The sequence below is a fragment of the Teleopsis dalmanni genome, chromosome 1 (genome assembly GCF_002237135.1).
Source record: "Teleopsis dalmanni isolate 2A chromosome 1, ASM223713v2, whole genome shotgun sequence".
NCBI classification, from domain to species: domain Eukaryota; kingdom Metazoa; phylum Arthropoda; class Insecta; order Diptera; family Diopsidae; genus Teleopsis; species Teleopsis dalmanni.
Genome location: NC_051846.1, coordinates 213,945,204 through 213,969,378, shown reverse-complemented (window position 1 = coordinate 213,969,378; position 24,175 = coordinate 213,945,204). Strand labels below are relative to the sequence as shown.

Below are 24,175 nucleotides of genomic sequence, written 5' to 3'. Positions count from 1 at the left end.
AACCTGGTATAAAACTAAACTATTATTAGTTCTGTTCCAATGAGAGTTAAAAATAGATCATTTATTTATTTAAAATAATTATTTTAAATATTTTATATTGCATGGAATAACTTTGTTGTAATCAAATATCTAATAAATAAAAAAATATTTTTCAAAAGATCACCGTAACCCTTTCTTAAGATTCGTGCCAAGCACTACATCCTTTTTATAATATTTTGTATTCATGGAATTTCTTATTTATTATAAATAATATACGTGTATGAAAATGGACATTTTCGCAAATAAAGTCAGCAACATATTGCTTTGAAAATGTGTGTGGCATTCTAAATAAATGAAATCCAATTATTTAATTGATGTACAGACCTTCGCTGAATATTTATACGAGCTCTTGCGATAAATTACTATTGTAACGTGGATCAGTTCCTTTAAAAATCTTAACCATAAAATTTCGAATAGTTTTTTTCGAATTACTTTGAAAGATGAAAACCAACAAATGGACTCAATCTATTTTCTAATGTCCTTATATTTCTATCATATATAAAATACTGTAATATATAGTTGATGCTATTTTAGTTTAATGAATCCTTTTCGCTATAAGCCCATAGTTTATACAAACTGTATATACACGTTATCCAATTTTATAACTAATTTTACTATTATAGCCGTCAAATATACAGAGAAAACAATTGGTATTTTATATACGTGTCATAGATGATATATTGACGGTAGTGTGATTATACCATCTATAAGGGGGTCATATCTCAGTTATGGTTGGTAGTTAATAATAATCGGGCAAACGGAAGTAAAAAAGTATTTAATAAACATTTAAAACAGTGTGGAACAGCACGTGCTAAGGGATAAATAGTTATGAATAGGTCTCTATTACTCTGAATACCCGGCGAACTCCAATTTTAATTAGACATTCCACGATAAACGGAATACGTCATCATTGATTTTCTATTCTAAAATTTTATCGAAATAATTTGAATGAAATAATAATTTTCAATGATGAAATAATAATTTTTGCTACTTTGATGGCATCAATTCTGAACAAGTTTGTACTAAGTTGTACATGAGCCCATCGTCTTCTTCTTTGCTTGCGAAAATAGTGGACGCTGATCATACGGTCGAAATCACAGATAAAACAACAAAATATTATGGATTTTGTGTCTTCGAATTTCGAAACTGCTCAATCTTCTGATTCCGAAAACATCAAAGTAATCTCACAGAAATCCCATCTTACTATCGCCGGTGCCAAACTCAAAGTTACTTTGACCACCACGAAAATTATTTACTAAAGTAGAGTATTAAAGTAGAGTGCTATGATATGTTGCAGCAACTGACGAAACAAAAACAGGGTGGTACTTTGCTGGATGTCTTCAATCAATAGCAAACACAGTCATAAGCTTGATTAGCCGTGCAATTCTGTACACCAAAGTTTTATTATGGAACAACAAGTTACTGATAGGAAAGTAAAAACAGAGTGGTAGTTTGCTGGATGCCTAAGGTCAATGGCAATGGCTCCGAAGACAATCTTTAAAGGACTGAATCAGCCATGTAATTCAGTGGATGGAAGCTTTATTGTGGTATTAGTCTGTCAACAACTTGGTCCCTAATAGAAAAATAGTTTGTACCGAAAAGAAATTTCTTCTGATGCGATACTCCATGAAACCGAAGGGCAAAAGAGCTAGTTCATCTGTACAATTAGGATAGGCCATCTCTCTTCAGTAATATAGAGCCGAGATTGATGGTAGGTCATCTAAAGAGTTATTCTGACTGTTTTTAAATAAATATAATACTATAAAGTTTTATAATAGTTATGACAACATAGCTTCATTAAAATAAAAATTCAAGAACGATAAGATTAAAAAACGATAAGAGAGACTTGTCTTCATTTAATAATTAAGATGTACTGATATGAAAATATATATCACCTATTGTAAAGAATCTTAAAGGGATCTATTGAGTTTCAGTATCATAATTTTTATATGATCTTTTTCTCATTATAATTAAATTCTCTAGAATCATTTATAAGATAAGAAATAAATAAGAAATTAATCATATTTAATTCGTATAACAAAATTTGTAAAATAATTAAGTTCATTAGAAAATATAAGCAGAAATGATTTCTCAAAAACCTTAATTTAAATTTTAGTTTAGTTTAGAATTTTTACATTTAATAGTTCAACTTTTCTGTGTTCCTACAAAAGATAAATCGTATTCTGTTTCTTAAAATGTTAATAAAAATTATTATTATTTCCACAATATAAAATAGCAACATTTATATGTCTTGACACAATTGCCTTGAAAAGATCCCACCACATTCGAACACAAGCAAATGCACATGTATATTCCCCAGCCCAATAAAACCAAGAGGCATGACCCAAAATGTTATGATTATTGAAATGAGCATAAATTATGTAAAGCAATGCTAAGGAATCCACAGGAATAGAAATGTGCTGTGGGTATTCATGCAGAGCGGACGGTCACATGTGAATTGTAGCCTAGAAGTCTACAAAGTATGGTCGTAAAATCCCAATTGTTATGAATACAAATTTTTATGTACGATAACTACTTATTCATCTATTCGATAATGCCATAATAGTATGCCCAAATAAGACGCAGGGCAATGCTTTGCTATTGGAAGATTCCTCACTATTTCATCTTAATTACATTGCAAATATATTTTATGTGTTGACATCTTCACCAACAACCGATATCACTGATATAGCATCATTGTACTGATAAGCACTTACTGATGAGAAGAATTTTTTGATAAATTTTTCTGCTATGAAAACATTTTCTTTAGGGTTGATTATCCTTTTAGATTTTTATATGCAAAGATGAGGAAAGAGACAAAATTATTCACACAAACAATAATAAACATTTATGTGATTTAAACGGGATATCTAAATCTGTCATTGCTTTGCCTTTGTCTAGAAATCAATGCAATTATATGAAGTAATTTCAGTACTGAAGCTGCAGCAATATGTTGAAAACATTTTTTGTTCTAAGTTTTTCTATGAACATTAAAAATGTTTCTTTTTAAAAAAAGTCACAAGTTTAAATTAAATTCTTGTGGTATAAAGTTCTGAAGCTACCTACTAGCCAGTCTTGCGTACATTGACATGAAGATATGTATTCACTTTAATGAAACCGAAGTCAACGCACCCTCAACTCAACAAGTCCAAAGGCGCATTATTAAGAGGAGATTATGTAATTAGTCTGCAGCTGATTGATGAGCGTTGGCAACCCACTTTTCCAAGTGTCCTGTGCATATCCTTCGCTTCATGAACGAAAAACGAAACACGAAAAATAATTTAAATATCTCACAATTATCAAACTCGAAGGCATCAGTAGTAGCGACAATGACGAAACCAACAGCATAAACAAACAAAAACAAAATCTCTCATTCCTCTACCTTACTTCTACACAGATTTAACTTTTGTCCAAACCGTTCTCTCCACTTCATCCACTCCCATTAGTGTGTTTCTTTTGTTGAATAGCCCAAATGAATCTATCAAGGATATGCAAATTTTCTTAATTCGAAAATGATTTTTAATAGGATCGAATGGAATTAGTTTATTACTTTTAATGAAATTTTTATGTTTATTTGTCGCGCGGGACGCCGGCAATACAATGAATTCTCTGCAATTTGTTTGATGCAATATATAGAGTTTTCACAGTACTGAATATTCACTTTTTTATTAGAAAAAACTTGATTCAGTATTAAAGTTTTCTGGATTTTCTTTCTGAATGATTTGGACTCCTTGCATTTCTGAAATTGTTGGATCTTTTTAGTCCACGTACTTAAAGCATTTATTATTTCTAGAATACAACCTTATTTTGTACTTAAAAAGATTTCCTGCAAAGAATAAACAAATTAATGTCATTAATGCACCTATTATGTTTTACATATGTATGTCATTTAAATGGTTTATAGTCGTTTAAATATTTATTAGTCATTAACATTTTCTAATTATTGCAAACTGAAACCTATCAATGATAATAAATATGTTTTGATTAGTATCTATATAACATAAGACACATGCCTTTTTTTGGAGTAAATGAAAAGAACAGCAAAAGTCACAGTGTGAGACTTGAACCTACTAAAACCCACCACCTCTTAGGAATGAATATGGAAGATTGCAGCCGCGTGGAGATACAACCCCATTTCAGTAAAAGAAAAAATGGAAAAAGAGAGAGACATTAGGGCATAACATCTAGCTGACTAGGTTTACCTAAGCTAGACAGCTTGGGCGTAAAGCAGGGAAATCGGGATAAGACACACTCCCTCTTTATGGGGTAAGTACTTTCATTTTTAAATATCTGATTTAGCCTTTTCTATAAATAGCTTATATTTTTGTACAAAAGTCATCATGCTTAAAAAGGCACATCATAAGTAAATAATAAAGATATTACACGAAAATCCACTTCCATAACACATGAACCTATAGTAAACTCAATAAAAAATCAACTAGCCACATGAGCTTAGAAGAAATAACCACGATATAAACATCATTCATTAGTCTGTTTATTTCATTTAACAATAAAATTTAATTGATATTGTTTTTGCATACATATTTTGGAAATATTTAAATTTTTTAAAAACTATGTTTATAATATGATTGTAAGGTATATAAAAGCCATGAGTATAAAATACTGAAGATGAACCGGAACCGTAAAATAAAATTCAACGATATTTGAGAGAGTTTTCATTGTTCTTTACTTTTGATTTATAGTTTTCTAAAATCACCTCAAATATCATATATAATTATTCAACAACATGAATTGGCTATATTTACGAGTATTAAATAAAATATTATAAAATTTTAGATGATGTACCATCTCAATGTACGAGAACTCTGTTATTTTACTCTTCATTAATTATTATTATCTCCAGATCTGATCTTATATGATTACTCTTGGTTCTCTAAACTACAATTGTCTCTATTAGATATGCGCCTATAAAAAGTATTCGAAGGCTAGAAAAATATATAAGAAACTATTTTTTTTATGCTGCATTTAAGGCGATAGATAAATACTTAGAATTCGGAAAATTCCTTGAAATTGTTGAATAGAATATATTTCATGTTTTAACTTCGATGGTAAAGTATGTACATATATTAATAGATACTTATAAATACTAACGTATTTTTAATTGTCAAATACATAAAAATATTCATAAGAACATTTCAAAAAGTAAAAAGGTTTCATATAACTGATAGATCTGTCTGATAGATCTGTAGCAATACCAGCATACCAATAAATAGAATTAAATCTTGCAGACCAGGAATTAATAAATGTACTTATCTATTCTTTTGACGTTTATTTAAACTGTGTGCCAGTCATATTATTATTGTCAGTAATCAATTACCAATCACTGCATAAGAAAAAATTATTTAATACTATCTCATTAACATAATAAAGCAACCTGTTCTTATTTTTCTATATAAATAATATATAGAATAATACTAAAATGTTAAAGCTTTAATGTGCGAATTTTAAAAGCAACCTACATATTTAAATTCTTAACTTTTTTGCAATAAAGGCAGGAAATATTGATTTTTGAAAAGTTTGTTCTTCTAGTTAAAAACCCATTAAACAAACTTTGAAACAAGCAGAAACTTGCGAGCCCATAAAAACGCAAGTGAAACTTTTCCGACGCACCGTTTAATTTCATAGGCAGAACTGGGCCAAACTGCCATCTGCGCATACGCACCGCACCGTACACGACCATACGAATCACAACAAAAACATTCAAACCGAGCAAAAGTTTGCAATTAAATATTATAAAAGTTTTGCGAGATTCTACTCCCTGGATTAGATGATATGAAGCCGAAAAGTCTAAACTTTTGTTTACTATACTAATTTTGAGTTTTTCAATAAATGACTATACGAATATATTTGAATCTAATGGATGTTGGTGAAGTGAGATGAAATGCAGCTCGCAATCCTTGTGCGTACGTTAAACGCAAAGTTGGTGCTTTACGCTTACGAGACGCAACGCAGACAAAATTTCTAAAGTTTTTTATTTAACATTGTTAACAATGTTTGTCACCCCACAGAACTTCCAATCCTGCCACTTTAGACACCGATTTACTGTTGAACTTTGCTTAATCGGGGCAACAATTCTCAACACTTTGCAATTTCAACATGGCGGAAATACTTTCTACTTTCATCAAAAAGAAACGCACGAAAACATGGCAACTCTTTAGAGAGTCTGACTTTAATTTGCAAGAAACTTTGTTTGAAACAGTGTTTTAATAACTTTTTCCCTACTTTACTACTAGCAGACATACTAAAGGGTTCTCTTTTCGTAAAACATTCTAAAATGGTGGAAGTTTTTGATTGTTCTCAACTTTTGATATGAAAATACACGAAAATTTATACTTAACAAAAGTTTCAGTGTCAAGGTCGAAAAATGGGAAAAGATAGGAACAAACAGACCTTCAGAACAAAATTTCAAAGGACAACGACTTTAACATAAGTTTCATTTGTTGCGAACGTCTTAATAATTAAAAAGTAATGGCTACAAATCCACCAAAAAATAGAATTTCGGTTTAGCTATTATGTCATTTCCAATTCCAATGTTTCATATAGTTTCTTTCAAACATTCCTTAGTCCCTTTATAATATTTTGTAAATTATTAGTACAATACTCTTACGAGTATCACCTGAAAAAGTAAAAACAGCTGCTCTAAAATGTATTTTATTTTTTATCATCTAACTAATTGTTTCTAAATCGCTGTCCTGGTACTACGTTAATACGCACCTATAAAATTATTTTCAAGCACTCACTGACACCGTTTTCTTCTCAAAATGATACGTCGTGTGTATTTATATTTTGGGCACATTTGGTTTGATAGCAGATGACACATCATTTAATGTAAAACTTTAATATTAAGTATAAAGCAACGTAGCTCACATATATTCTTACTAATAATTTAAACGTTTTACATAAAGAATATGGCTTTGAGAACTTTCACGCAAAGCACGGTAGATATTAACGTTGAGCCGTTCATGCCAACACTTCCTTCGCATTTTTAGATCAACTGCTGGAAAGTAATAACTGCTCCAAGTATAATGGTGTAAATGTAAGCCCCGTAACGACCTTACCGACAACATAACATATAAATATTGCACTAAGCGAAAATGGCTCCCTCCCTTAACTTCCATGCTTACCTCGTAACAAACAGCGGGTTTTGTTTGAATAATAGAATTCGAGGACTTTGCATTCGAAGTACTGCTATCATTTGTCATTACTCTCGGCATTTAAGTGATTTTAACCCATGAATTATTTATCAGTCGCAGCTTTTTATATTTGAACTGCAAAAATACACATTTCAAACATTTTTTGCTGAAATTTGTACCTTCTAAGGAAGTTAGAATATTCGCAACTCTTCTAGCGTTAATTCCCTATAATATTTAATCTTAATTATTTATTATGTGTGTAAGCAATTTAATTGCCATCAACGCCAAAAATATATTATTTGAGTACATAAAGTTATATAGAATAGAAACTCTTTTTTATATTAAAATAGAAATTAATTAAAAAAGGGTTGTATTTAAGGGAACCTTACTAATAATTAGTGAACTAGAAGAAATACAATGAAAGTCACTGCTGCAAGAAGCTATATTGCACTCCGGTGTTTATAATCAGTTTTCAGCAAGACAGGATTAAGGTATACAGAATGTAAAGGATGCGTCCTTTTGTCTATCTTTTATAGATAGTTTTTTTTTTGTGAAGTTCCACAAAACGATACCGACACGTAATATCTTAACTAGTTCAGAATTTTTTTTAAATATGAACATAAGTGGCTAAGTTGTAGTAAGCATTATGTAGTTACTTTCACAGCTGAAGGAGGCACAAAACTATTTTCAGTCTGCATTTAGATGTAATCATGTTGTACCGCAATTCACAAAATAAATCGCATAAAATGAGCAAAAACGTGTGTGCAGATAGAGCCACTTCCTCCTTGTACAAGTCATCGTTGTCTCGTTAATTTTGTCGCATCGTTCCTCGCGTAATTATTCTAATGTTGCAGACGTTGTAAGGACTGTGCTGGGGATTCACACAAGTATGTAATTGTAATTTTGTATAATTACCTGTACTACGTAAAGAGTTGAATGCTCGCTTTGTTTACATACCAAAATGTTCAGTATTCAGTATAATCCGGAAATAGCTGCCAAGAAAGTAGGTACAAGCGCGTTTTCTTTTATGATTTATGATTTCGGGCAAAGTTTTTGGAGGAATCATAAGAATTTGCACTGCATATACAATGTTCTGTAACTCTTAATGTTGGTTTATTGTAAAACAAACGTTGTGCCAATTTAGTTAATTGCCAACAATTAACTTAATGAGCGCAGTGCCGTTGTGCACAGTAAGAAAAATTGAGTGTCTTTCTTTAACTTGGCTTATAATATTTATGACCTTATGACGCTAACATAAACAACACGCAGTCACATTTGACACCCTTCCACCGCTTTTTGTATCTGTAAGATTTGCAAATATATATTTGGCTGCGTTGTCAGTGCCCCCAAATTATTTCCATTAGTGTCGCCATATTAGTGCCACTAATTTATATCATGTCCCTCTCACACTACAAAATAAATAAAAATTAATAATTTAAGGCTGCTGCTTCCACCCTAATACTTGGGAATTATTGATATATACGTACCAACCTTATTCCAGCTATGACAACAGTTGTTCACTGTTCACTGTTTTAATTTCGTTCGCTCACACCATCTTTGCGACAATAATTTTTTCTGATTGTATTCATTGATGCATTCATTTGACAGAACGTCATTGACCCTGTCCGCATTTTAAATTCACCGAAACCATATTATATTCATAATCTGAATGAGGCAACAAATATGAACTCTTTGTTCAAGAGTTACATCATATAAGAGTAACAACATATAATTGCAATTGAGTCCTCAACTATAGAAAATAATGACGATAAGATACTTCTGTTCTCTTATAATGCGCTTCTTTTATGTCAGAAGATCAATGATATTATGCATATAGTATTTCTATATTATTATATGGTCAATATTATAAATGTTGACTATATTTACGGCTTTCAGAAAGATAACAGACTGGTAGAGTATTCTCTGAGGAACTGGAAGTATGTGCATATTATAAACTTTCTCGAAATTGCAGCGTCTTTCAACATTTGTTAAATGCTTTTTCTCTGAGTTTTCAATCACGCAATATCATAGACAAATTTGGTGTAGACTCTGGTGTTTAGGCAATATGACTTAGAATTAGCTAGTCAGGCAATATGACTCAGCTCATTTGGATATAAGTATACAGCTAGCTTCATGCAAATATTTTAAAAATCTTCCGTTATTGGAACATTTCAGAAAATTTAATTAATCTTGTTAAATACTTACTTTCATAGTGGATTTGCTCACAGCGTACTATTAAATCAATTTAAGTTTAATTTAAGTTTCCAGAAGGTTTACAACCAATCAAGTTAACCAAATTAACTAATAGACCCACCTAACCTAACCTAATTTTTTCTAGCTTTAAGTTTTATTTTCTAGCCTATTATGGATTAAAACGACTAATTATAAGTAATAATGTTTCGCAGAAAACAAAACATTTACTCGCCCAGTAGTAATATATGGCTGCGAGACATGAAGATTAACTGAAACTGAAGCAAGCAAGATAACAGTGTTTGGAAGGAAAATACTCACAAAAACTTTTTTGAAAAAAACGAGATGTATCGCATGAGATACAACCACGAGCTATAAGGGCTAGCTGAAGATGATACAATCAACAAATTTATGAAACAGCAGCAATCAATATGGGTCGGACATGTGATAAGAATGCCGGATACGAGAGTACCGCTTAAGATTTAAGTAGTAAGCAGCAGAAGAAGAATGCGACCAAGAAAACGATGAAAAAACAGTGTGCAGCAGAATTTAGAAGAAATGAAGCTAAGAAATTGGAAAATAAAAGCGAAAAACTGAGAAGAATTGAAGGATATTGTTAAACAGGCTTAGGTCCTACATATACTGTATAGTTCCGGATAATAATGATGAAATTTTTATTTCTGTCACTAGTTTTTAAATATTTTTATACTGTATTGAAACCGCGTTTGAATTTCTTGGTATTCGGAACCTTATCGATATTACTTTTATTTAAAAATTCGATTCTAGAAGTAAGGAGAACGATATCACTGAATAATTATCAGCATTTTCTCTTTAAGCAGTATTTCAAGTGTGTGAAGTATATAGACATTTTAGTTATTGTACATTCACATCTCCAAAAAATTGCTATTTAATTAAAAGTACATTAAAGGCTTACCATTTGTCAAGTCATATAGCAAATATTACACTTCTAAATTGTTTATAAATTGTCTTTCTAAATTCAATTTATATAAATTGCGAAGTAAGCCCCTTCACTTCACTTAGATATACAATCAGTGCCCAATTTAACTCAAATATAAACACGCCGTAAAAAAAGACAAAGTGAAAATATACAAAATATGAAAGTGATAGTTAACAGCACTAAATCAACGTGAAAGTATCTAACAAAAAATTTCAATAAAAAACATTTGTATACATTTTTAATATTAAAAACTGGATAAAATATTTTTTCAATGAAATTCTAATTATTGCATTATAATTAAGTATACAATCCATATATTTAAATATGGAAAATAATTAGAAATCTAAGTTATTAGACTTCAATATAAATTTTTACAACTAAGTATTTGGCAGTAAAAGAAAGCATCCCTACATCAGAAATAGTATAAATTTCACACTTTAACAAATATGAATTTACAGCAGCCTATAAATAATCAAATCTATTAATCTATTATTTTAGTAAGTATGCGCTTCTAGGAATAGCTTTAATTAAACTTTAACAATAATTAAAGTCTTTGAGTAAACAAAAGCAGACATTAACAGCTCATTCAATGTTTGTGGGTCTTGCCTTACTAAGGAACACCCACGTTCGTTCCTAAATGGTCGAATGTCGAAAATTAGTAATCAGCGTTGGTACACCAGCAGATGGCTTAATAAAAGGGCGTACGTGACGAATGATTTTCAGAGGTTTCCATTTTCAAGTTTTCAAACGTGTTTTTGGCGATGAAATCTTTTAGCTTTCACAAATATTTTCGAACACGTTTCTGGCCTCTAATCCACGTGTATCTGGACGGTTTAGCTGCGACCACAACTTTGCGGCTTTTCAGCTTGTTGGAATTGTGTTTTAGGTTTAAAGTTTGAAAACGCTTTGAGATATTTTTTCTATGTGCTAAGAATACAAAATCAACTTCAACTGAAGATACAAAAATTTGAGCATGTTATGACTTCAGAGTTTGTCGACCAGATCATTAAAAGAAAAGTCATCAATTAAATAATCCAATATATATCACTGAGCCTACTTCTAAATTTAACCTTTTTTGTATCCTTTACATTTATACCTTCCCAGTTCTCAATATTACGGGATCCATTTAATAATATATTGTTATTATAATAACAAAGACAAAACAACCACAATAGTAATTATAGATTAAATAACTGTTTTTATTACTTTTAACAGATCTATCTAAACTTTTCCATTTGTTCAAACAAAAAAAACTATTGTTCTATTCTGAAATGCAGTTGTAATCTGTAAACATCTCAACTTCGTTAGCACAATTGTAAAATATTTAAACAAATGCATGACACATACATACAAACGTACATACCACCAAATAACTTAAGTGAATCTGATTTAGTATAAAAGTAAAAAAATGCGACGAAAAAATATCATTTTCGTGTTTAGCCTTAAAGAGTCAGTTTGGTTTTAAAAAACGAAAATGACGTCACGAGCATGTCTTATAGGTGCGTTCCTGAGCTTAGTGTGCGTTACAAATGCATTTCTCTTTGGAAATAGCAGCGGATTAAATTCCAAGCTCTGCCTTTTGGGTAACATCAACGCTTGTCCAATAACTACGACAACTGGCGTTACGCCAACCTATTCCTATTCTACAATCACATCGCCACCAGCTTACACCACTTCAAGCCCAACAACCACTACCGCAACTACACCAACTGCCACTGCAACTGCAACTGCAACTGGTACCGCTACAGCAAGTCGTGCTTTTAATGATAATGATGATAATGATGATAATGAGGATACTGCTGATGATGGTGCCCGTGCTATTCGAACAACAAGGAAGCAGCAAGTAAGACGGGTTCAACCATATGGAATTCGGCGAACCGTACGAAGGGGGAAGCTTGTAACCCGTAGGCGCAGAAATCGTACCGGTTAAATAATTTATATTTTATGGAAAATCATAATGGATTAAATAAAGATATTTTAAACAAATAAACAATTAATTTTAGTTTTTGTTGTATATACTATATACGATAACATACCTTATTGTTTGTTGAAGTACTATAGATATTGTCCAACAAACTAATATCTTTATTTTATATTCTGTTAGTAAAGATTGTCATTTACTTATATACCATGATAAGTTATCTGAATCGATTTCTTCCATATTCTTATTAAACTGATTTAGTTTGACGGGTTTAAATATAATGATAAGTAAGACTAATTTGTGTTAGAAAGGTTTCCTCTTCAAAATAAATTAATAAACTATCTGTTGTAGAAAAATATTACTAGTAAATATTACTACTTTTTTTTATATTTAAAAAATAAATTTGCTTACATTATTTATTAAGAGTGGTATATTAAACATCTGTCTTCTTACAATAAAAATAATTAATAAAAATAATTATTTATGAATGAAAAATAATAGGATCAGAATAAAGTTCTAAAATAAAGAAGCTACTTGGAAACTGAAGATCAAATGACGACTATTCAAAATTAAAAAAATATTCTGCACTAAAAACGTTAAGAACAAAAATGAATCTGCAGGGGTTTCACAAAATATTTTAATTGCCTTAGGTTGTCCATCTTTAGTCTGGTTCGCAAGGATATCAGCAGAGAAAATAAATAAATATTTCACTTTATATTTATTTATATAACTTGCAGACGTCAACCTCTTTCTCTCTCATCCTTCTCTAAAGAGGTTGTTCATACGTAAGTGCCCGATTAACCAATAGGTGATTAATCGCGATTTAGATCTGCAACAACTCAGTAACATGCACCTTTTCTGTAATTGATCCGAAAGATCTGTTAGTTACATATAATTGTGCTTTAAACAAAAGTCTTTTTGATTAAATTTTAACTATTTATATCATATATGAAGACTGGGATAAGACTTTCATCATCGTTATGATCAGTTCTGTTTTGGAAAAATAGGATAAAGCCCTGAAACTATTTACGAAAAGTGACAGGCTTACTAACACCGCACTATCGCATCTCGGAATGGTTACAGGCTCCTCGAGGAGGTATGCAGATCTGGGGTCAGTTATTGCTTAGTCTGATGAATTGATACACAATAATCCAGTCAACGCGTAAAGAGGGGTTATGAAGAAATCTCGCAGTTAATAGGGAGTAAAAGCGCTCAAGTGCACCGACTCAACTAGCACTTTCTTAAGCAAAAAACATTATATCATCACATTAGTAATGGAAACAGATATTTTGTTTTATAATAATTGAAAACGATCACCCAAATAAAATAAATTTTTTGATATATGTGATTATAACACAATTATAAAAAGATAAACATCTTAGAATTTCAATTTAAATTTATTTTTAAACAAGTTAAAACGTTAACCATTTATTAGCCCTTTAGGTGGTCATCATTTACTTTATATCTAGAGATCGTACGATTACTTCTTGTTAGTGTAATACGACAACGATATCCAAGTTTATTATTTCTACTATTGCTCAGTAATTTGTTAACAGCACCACGATTTCAAATCGTTATAGTCTTGAAAACAGTATAAGCCGTTTTAGTCTTGAAAACAGTATAAGCCATCATTGTTATTGTGATTGCCATAGTAGGATTGCTAGTCGTGTGAGATGCAATAACAAGCCATAAATAATTTTACCGTAAGCGTATAGCTTTGTTGCCAATTGGATTCAATCCACATCACTCCAAAACTCTAAGCTCACTAATAAAGCAACTGCTATTACAAATAATTTCAGCGTAATATTTCAATAGAACTCATGTATCCTCTCCAAACTGGAAAACAGTTAAGAAAGACTTTTAACTTCTCAAATTCTTATAAAATGCGTTTACTGCCTTCGATCTGTGTTTAGAAATATTATCCATAGATTGAACAAACTAATTACCTAGAAACTATAATTTAAATACAAATATGTCCACAAACATCGAATATGTTTGCTGAAGATCAAATATCTGAAATATGCAAGATATTGTAAACATTTGAATTTCTTTTATTGATTCAAGTGCATCGTTAATCATATTTTGTTTTAAAATAATGAAGCATTTATAAAAATTTTAGTATATAAGACACAAAACTTTTCCAAACAGTATCAAGTTACAATTTCACTTAAGATAGTAAACATCGTTACATCTGTAATCTCAATAAAATGTTTAAAACAATTATTTTGATTCTTGGGATAACTGCCCTTCTAGGTTTTTGCCAAAGTACTCATGGTGCTGCTTCCGTTCGAACCAACATTGAACGTCCAGATCACTTACAGAAGCAGACTCGTACCAGAACAATTGCAAATGACTCAAGCGAGGATGATCAAAATGTGGAAAAAACTAAGGATTTGCCTGAAAACTCGCAGGCTGGCAATGCGATTGACGAAGAAACTGACTTACCCAATGAGAATTCCGATTATGATGACATAGAGTCCAGAGCTAAGAGACGTGTAATACGTAGACGTACCCGTGGTGGTCGTAGAGGTAACCGAAAATCTAAACGGCCCACAGGCGGTCGCAAAGTCAGGAAAAACCGCAGAACTCGTGGCTAAATTGCAAATGAACTCTTTTAACTTATGAAAAATAAATTAAATGCATTGAAATACATATATGGTGTTGTTTATATCACGACTTTAATTAGGAATATATTTCTGACAACGTCTCATACTGTTAATAGAGAAGAATATTTCGCCAGAAGAATAAACTTCCCAAAATTAGAATTTTACTTAACAATGGTTGATTTTCATTGTTCATTGATCGAAAATTATTTAAGTGTATTAGGTTAATCAAAAGAATTTTTCAAGACAAACTGATATAACAAAAAATTTTTAAGAAAATTACAATCATCAGTAGTCAATACCAAAAAGGATTCAAAGAAGAAAAAAACTGTTCGAATTCCTTCCATTCATCTAATACATACGTCGTACAAACTAAATCCATATGTATACAAAATCGATTTATTTGCGACGCATATACAGAAATATGTGTGGGTGGAGTTTTCCAATGGCCAAAAGCGAAATGTGAAATTTGTTTCCACAAGTGTGCATGATTAAGCATGTACTATGCAACGCGTCCAATCAGAATTGGAGCTGAGAATAAACAGAAATGTCATATGGAAACGTATGACAAAAGAGAGAGCACGGAAAAAATCAAACATATCCCAATGGGACCATGTTCGGGAATAACAACAACAAGTTTGCATAGGGAATGTCACAGATGTCAAAAGAATAATGCAAACCACATATGGAAGAAACCATTTTTCATAAATACTTCTGACTGTATGTACTCGAATATTGACTGAATTACATAATAGAATTCCATATACAAAATTACGCACCTAAACTCGCTCTAACTAAATTACATTTTATTTCATTAAGAGATACACAACGATACATGCCAGTATACCCTGTTTGAAATGTAAAAGTAGAGATATGGGACTTACAGTAGTATTTATAAGGCCCCCATTAATGAGCTCAATTATTGTGCATTATTTCAATTGCTTCTAATTAGCTGCAATTATGTTCCCAATATTCTTTAAGAACTTTCGTTCGATTTTATTTGTTTTCCGTCATGAAAATCGTTTCTAGTTGCCTATAAATTCAGATATATGTATTATATACTTAACTTTCATACTTAAAATAGTATCTAAAGAAATTCAGTTTTTAATTCATGGCTGAAATACATTTTTAAACAACTCAAACGTGATCCCTGAAATTCACCCTACATACTTCGCGTTTTTTGAAACTCGATGGTTTCTGTCTCTACGTACGCGTAATAAACAGAGCCTTAGTTTTTTAATTATTATTATTATTATTTTCCATTTCTGGAAATACTTCAGGAAGTGGTTTATATGCTCTTGAAGTGTGTTGGTGATGTTGAGTGCACATTTATCCGAGTATAGCATACACATATCGTCAGCATACAACGCCAGAGTCGAGAGACCTAACATTGAGATATGAGACACATAAATGTTGTAGAGACTGGGGGAAAGTGGCGATCCCTGAGGAACCCATGCGTCTATAGAGGTGTTGACTGGACTGAACACCCTACTACAAACATGTTAACTGTTAGAAAAATGAGAATTTTTTTGTGTGTTTCGAACCTTTCACTAGGAAACACGATATTTGCTATACGCTCTTACATGAACTCCAACATGTATCGATTCTATGGTATATTAAAGATAAGGATTAATTTTAGCTCCAAAATTTCTAATCAAATTGAAAAGGATAATGCAACCCCATATTCGCTAACTGATAATAATACGTTTTCTCTTACTTTTAAATTGGCCTCTAAGTTAGTACATTCGATTAAATTAGGTTAATCTTGAAACAAAATAGACATACGTTACCAACATATTCCAAATTTCTGAACCGGTAAATGGTGCCTATTGGATACGATATTAGCCGTCTGACAATACTATCACTATTTTGCAGAAATTGCCTTCACTTTGTGAATTTGAACAGCTTTAAAAATACTCGCCTGGATAATCGGTATAAATATTTTACTTGGAATGGGAAGCAATCTCAAAGCCCTGTAATTGAAAGCATCGCTAATTTAATAAAAATCTCCAATGAATTGGTAATTCTTTAATTTTGAAAATACTATGAAATCAGAGTTTGATCCAAATCAACGGAACCAGATATTTATTCGAAAACTATTTCTTCCATCAAATATATGTTAATTCATGAATTCGTCTCGACGTGACAGGTCACAGCGATGTTCATCTTTTATCTTACCGACAAAAATGGCTCCATCAATAGCTTACAACATTGCTTCCAAATTCATCTCGTCTTCTGAGTTCAATCATCTCTGCAATGTGGTAGCCATATGTTACATCTAAATCCGGCATTATAGCTTTGAGGAATTCCTTGTGAATATTGTCATATCCTGGATACTTATTATTTTTTAGTGATTTGCTGGTATTCCAACCTTTGATGGTGCTGCAGAATTAATTTCCCGATTTTCAATATATTAAATGAATCATGGGCAATGGGTTCGAGTGTAATATTGGGTACAAGGTTCAAATATTCAACCTATCTGGATAGTTACTTCTCGCAGCTTCTCAGCAAGTCGTTATACTTGTCCTTGACAGATATTTTTAATAAAATCCTATGAAGTTGTATCCTTGAAAGCATTACTACTTGAATCTGTCATCTTTCAGCATTTCTTACATGTTGATTAAGCCCCTAGTTACTAACTTGTATAATTTGTCTTAATCATATATACTGTAGGTCTTCATATCATTATGTACGTAACAAAAACTAAATGAAAATATATTTGCCATACAGAAGAGGCAAATCGTATACATAAAACAATAGGTTTGAAACAAAAATAGGCAACTTCAAAAATTAACTTTCAATTCGTTGAACTTGTGTTTCCAAATAAAGCTGTAGTTTATAAGGTCGTTGTAATTTAATAATCACGGCAAGTACTTTGGTTAGTGTCACTAATTAAATAAAAAAACTGACAGAAGATCTGGAACTTGAGCATTGAAAATTTGTGCAGCCTTGGATACTTGTGGATAAACACGAGTAGTCATCGCTTCTAATTTGGCAGGCACGAGTCCAAACTGATTATATACGGACTATAAACTAATTACAAATTCGATTATTTCCTAAGACCACTGATGATGAGTACTTGGCAATACTCGAAACAGCATTGTATGGTCAGCCAAATTTCAAAAAATTAAATAAATTTTTGTCTTTGTCCTTAATTTGCTATTCGAATCCGTCTAACTTTTAAATAGTTTCTTTCATCATAAAGACATGCCAATATCGGCAAGAATTAAATTACCATTAAAACAATTTTTGTTGAACTAGAAATTGTATCAGATAATAGATTGCCAACAATCTGGCTAATTTGAGGTCAGTACGGAAACATTAGACTATGATGAAGTAAAAATTTCAAGACTATGATGAAATAAAGCGCAAGTTTCAGCTCAAACGATCACTAATGTAGCTGCTTACCTATTTGCAGAACTTTGTGTTGGTATATTATAAAAGATTCAAAACATTGTTTACATAAGACTTAACGGCCTCTTCTTAAATATAGTTACCACCGTAATTATGGTATTTATAAAAAGTCTCAGTTAATAAAAAATATAAAATAGAAAATAATCAATATCTTTCTTTAAAAGTTTTTAAATATATTTATTCACTCCTAATTCATCTGCTTAGCTAAAAACATTTTTTTATTACAATCTATTAGGTTTACGACATATCATTGATATATGTTGATGACTTAGATTGCCTTGACCAACACAGAACGACATACTCGTATATTCTCAGCAAAAAATAAGATATTTGTTGGCACATTATCTGTACTATTAATACGTCTAGTACTATTAATAAAGGTCAGCTTAATAAATTTATCAAATCAGATTACGACTAATAAAGACCATAGATCTTCAGAAAAGTGCTTTTAGGATTTTATAATTAGTTGGATTAATTTTTGTTCTAAATCTTTATACATAAGTATCAATGCTTCACCAAGAAAACATAGCCTGTAATATGCCAGTAGGGTATTTATTAAAGGGTTTTTTTTATTGAAACCAAAAAAATTATCCAATTCCGTTTATTTTACTACCTATTGCTAAACTTGATTCACGTTTCTTTAAAGAAACATGCCGGCATATGTCGACACATGCCAATAACTAAGAAAAGTTTACGTTGAGGTTGAATTATCGCAAAAAATAATTTTTTTTTCAAGTTTAGTAAAATCTGATAACGAACATCTCAGGAACAGATTTAAACCGACTGTGGTTTACTCGTTATGAATCAAAACAAAGAATATAACCAACAAATGATATCTGCCGAAAAAATCAAGATTACGATAAGAATTGATATCTTTTCGTTTCTGTATTCAGTAAAGTATATGCGACTAACCTGTCATTGGAAATAATTTTAAGATGTAGGAAAAACTGGATTGTACTGTTTGAACGAGGGTTAAATTCACACAATTTTATTAACTACTAACAATGAAGAGTTATTCACTTTAATATTTTAAATCCACAAACCGGCAAGATAAACCTGTCCGCTTTCCTTATGGCCACATCGGTAAATTCGAATGGTCTCATTTCCATATTCTTTGCTAGCCAAAAACGAATTTAAAAAATCAAAAATAAAAAACAAACACATGTGTTGGTTATGAAATTACTTAATTTTGTAAACGAAAATACACAAAGTCAACACTGAACCAGTAAGAAGGTAAGGGGAGAAACACACACCACACACTCTTAGAGATAATGTGCCCCAGACAGAAACATAAACGCACGACAGAGCATAAATGCTACGCATAACGTCTCCGATAAGGATGAACGTCTTGTGACTTTGACTTTAATTACTGGATTTATAGGTCCTTTGAGATAATCTGCTTTGTCGTATGAAGTTAGTGCTTTGCACACAAAGACACAGCATGCAGTGTGTAACGATAAGCGCAAACACTGAAAAACAAGAAACTATTGAGTGTGGGTTGGACAGCGCAGGGGAGCCGAAACACCAACACGAAAATACACACAAGATTGTATCACAAGTTATAAAGACACAATGTTACAGGGTAATTAACATTAGCTTGAGCAGTGAAAATACTGTGGAAACAAAGGAAACCGCCTTCCTCTACCCACCTACTCCTAATTCAAGTGATAAGGTTGCCCAAACTACTAATTGGTGCATCTTTCCTTTAGACACAAACTTACATTTGTACGCATTGTGGGTAGTGTGGATGGTGTGGGTGGTGCAGGTAGTGTAGACCTTTCCATGTAAATGAAACTATAGTATTCTCAACATACGAACATTGATGCTGACAGTCAAAATGAATACGGAATGGAACATATCAGAATTCGCGCAAAATGTGTGCACAAATGTAAGTGAGTGCCATGCAGATCACATGAGTTTGGAGCAATTAAAATCAGATAAGTTATAGAAATGTCCTGTCGTCAGAGCTTTAAATACGAAAATAATTTTTTTGTCGCCATTCACAAACGCACCGCATTTGTCAGAGTGCCTGCCCGACTGGCTGTTAATACGGCTCTGTGTTTACCAAATGAATTTCAACGAGTTGAGGACTGCAAAATGCCGGTCTGTCTTGTGCTGAAAAATTCGCATTTTGCAGTTCGTTTGTTCGAAGAGACTTGCTTGATGTGTTCTATGAATGAGGCGAAGAGATGTACAAGTGTTGCGCTGAGTTAGTGACGATGGAAGGGTAGTGACGAAGTTTTCACCCTTCGAAGCTGTTGTTTTGAATAAGCGTGTGATTTGCACTTCGCAGTGAAAAGGAACACGTACCTTATGAATTTGTGAGCAACGAAAATAAAAGCTATAAATTGTTATTTATTTTTTTTTTTTTTCGAAGAAAGTCAGTTTCAGACGAGGAGTAGTGACAGAGGCAAAATACGTGTGAATTTGTGACGCTGGAAAAAGTCAAATCTACCATGAAACGACAAGTGTAACTGCGACTGCAGTCTACAGATGTGTGACTGCATCACTGGCGTACAAGTGGACTCATTTAATCTACATAATTTCCCAATGTGAAAACGGTCGTCCTTCAACGAAGTGTCAAGTGTCTGTTAAAAGCCCTCATATTTACTGTTAATTTTTTGACACTTTTGAATGCGAGCGCCTCTTCTCGTCCCTTTTTATTTTGTCAACTTCGCTAAAGTGTTGACTTTATCGCCGCACTTCAAAGAACGTTGTTATAACCTTGATGCCTAAAGTACTTCCATTTTTGGTTTATTTTTACTTAAACGTAAACATTGCAAAGCAAAAAATTGTTATATTCCGACTTAAGCTACATTTGTTTAATAATCACTTTTATTATAACTTAATAAAGAGGTTTTTCGAACAATAGTGAAGTACAACAACAAAAATTATTTTATATTATTTTAAATAATTAAATTTTTAGCTGACCATACAGCTGTTTCAAGTATTGTCAAATACCTATCATTAGTGGTCTTGGAAATAATTCTTGTATTTAATTATTCGTAAATAATTTTTTTGAGACTGCAAGTACCAGGAATCGAACTCGTGCCCTGCGAATTTTGAAGCTCAGAATCAGCGCTCCTCAACTAACTGATCCAAAGCTGGATCAATTTTGTTACTTTGCTATAAATACTTAATGGATTCTTAGTTTCAGAATTGGGTTGTTACTAATATTATTTTTTGTTGAACTTTTGGATCCAAATGTAGAAATACTCACAATTTTGAAATAAAGAAAATTCCTTAAAACCAAATATATTCGTAGTCATTACAATGAAATGCAGACCCCAAGTGTTGGTGCTCACAAAGAAAATGTATGAGTTATAGTTCTGAAGTCAATAGGGTTTAAGATTTAAGCTCTTGAAAAATAGTTCGTCGGTAAAAACCCTCAACATTTTTTAATAAAGTAATTAATTAATTAATTCACACAATTGCCAAGGTGATCTATTGGTAACAGACTAATTAAAACAAGACAATTATCTAAATGCCATGACTTAAACGAATTACATAAAAGACTAAATAAATGATATCTGCAAATTTGCAATGAGCTCATAAGAGCCAGAGATTATCTGCAGAAATTGTCAAGCCTATCTATAAATTTGTTATTTTGTGCGTTTACTACTCAATGCTTGTATAGGGCAATATTTTCTTAATAAATTTATTTTATTTATTATTCATTTACATCAGAGTTGTTCAGACCAGATAAGATCGCGGGCCAATAGAAATCTTTGTATATTGTGGTAGATTAGAAACATGTCGCAGGCAGCACAAACATTAGCGATCCGCAGTTAATGCTTTGGACAGCCCTGATTTACATTATTAAATTTAGACTACTTTATTTCATTTTTATTATCCTTTTTTTACTTGCATTTATGCGAAAGGCAAATATTTATATATATATGTATATACAAGTAATACTCAAAACCTGTCGTTTTGAGATTACTCGCCTGAAAGCGTTATACAAGTATTCGTTCTTTTGGCTATTTTTATGTTTTCCGGTGTATGTTCTGAAATTTTGTTTTGAAGTGGTTTTGAAAACATTACGTTTTATCATTAACTGATATTCTTGACTGATTTTTTCTTGACTGATAGTCTTATGCAAGTGGCGCATGATGATGATTGTTGTTCTACCATCATTTTTACCTATGCTAAAAAATTCTTATACAACCGATTTACAACAGACTGCATATCTCTATTCTCTATAGAAAACGGTAAACATTCTTAATTTCTAATACGTTGTCTCTCTAGAACTCTAATGTCAGTACTCTAATTTAAATATTATAGATAACCACTTATATATTATTATATATTATATGATCTTCAACAAAATACTAATCACATCAGTAGCAACATTTATTTGGAAATATTATATAACATGGACGTAATCAAAAAGTGAAACTGGGGGGCTGACAAATCACTACGTAGACCCTCTTATCATTATAAATTATTGACTTGTGTATACTTTTAATGGCATTTTTTAACCCATATCACCACTTTTGTTGAGTACACCCTTCATAATTAATAATTCGGTAATATACCGATAGAATGAAAATTATTTGTGTATTGCGCTAATATATGCTCACATATACTCACACTTCATAGTCCTAATGGAGTTTAAAAAGTTTATTGAAAAGGACATGGATTTGCCTTATCATTGACATCTTCAAAAATTTATTGCTATGCCTTCTTAATTTAATATTTCTATAATAGGGTTTTTTTTGCTTTATGCCTAATAAAATATTGACCACTTTTGCATTCGTCCTTTACATCTTTTGCTGGCATATCTTGCTATGATTTATGTGCCACTGACTCATCTCTTTTCCAATGAAAACATTATGAAATGGCGTACGTATGTATTTATATATCTGACCGACGTATCTGCATTCTCTACTCAATTTTCAATTAATCAGTCCTAAAACGTCCGTATTTTCTTTTATATTTTATGAAAAATAGCTACTTTGGCAAATTTTTACAGTTGATTTAAGGCTTCTATACCACGTTTTTAATCTAGTTGAGTGGCGATTTGTCAATAAGTGCAGAAGTTGTATTAGTCGTAGACGTAATAGATGTAGTATGGTCAGGAACTATGAAATTTTGGTAGTTTTCTGCACTTGTGTCTCTGTGTGTTGTTTGAATTTGGAAATATTTTATTTGAAAGCTTATTTGTAATTTGTGTTCACATTTGTGTTCTCTTTTAAATCTGAACAAAAATTTTCATTTAATTCTGCTTAAAATTTTTGTTCGACTTAAACAATATCAGAATACATTTTTAATGCGGAACTGTTTAATATTTAAATTCATATGCGACGGAAAAAGGGGTTGCGAAAATACTACAAGCATTCCCCACGATGACCCTAACCAAAACTACGAAAAATGATTTATTGACGTACAAATATTTATTGTTTTATAAAAATTCTCGGTGAAAATTTTTGTACAAATATAAAAAGAAATCCGAAAAAATCTTTGGAATTGTTGTGAATAAATAAAAATTTTACAAAACAATTCACAATTGGTTTTCCAGTTTTTTACCCAAACCTATCTATTAAGGACGCGAACAAAGCCAGGAGGAGGCATGAACGCGCGTTTGTTGGCTTCACCTCGTTTGCGTTCTTATATTATATTGTGTTTACCTTACGTGGGTATGTGTATGTACTTCTTTCGGGTCAATTCCTCTGGTTTCATTTAATTAAAAAAAGTCTTCCTTTGTCCTTTTTAAGCAACCTTCTCTACAATATTTACTTAGGATCAGGTAAATGCAAAAGAGCGTGGAATTCATAATACTAACTCCGCGGTTTACAGCGGGGGTAAGTCGAATTGCGCTGATAAATTGTTTCAAATATGATGCAAAGCCAATTGCGGCATTTATTTATAAAATTAAAACAATTATTTCGCTATT

At 31.6% G+C, this 24,175-nt stretch overlaps 1 protein-coding gene across 1 annotated transcript; it reads left to right on the top strand.

Moving 5' to 3' along the window:
* The first annotated feature begins 11,815 nt into the window (after window positions 1-11,815).
* Window positions 11,816-12,271, top strand: LOC119667236 (probable basic-leucine zipper transcription factor P). Its single transcript, XM_038076527.1, has one exon. The coding sequence runs from the start codon at window positions 11,816-11,818 to the stop codon at window positions 12,269-12,271; it is 456 nt and encodes a 151-aa protein (XP_037932455.1).
* Window positions 12,272-24,175: the final 11,904 nt, after the last annotated feature.

Bases quoted from the DNA above. Each gene is read 5' to 3' on its own strand.
- LOC119667236 (XM_038076527.1), top strand. From the start codon at position 11,816: ATGACGTCACGAGCATGTCTTATAGGTGCGTTCCTGAGCTTAGTGTGC.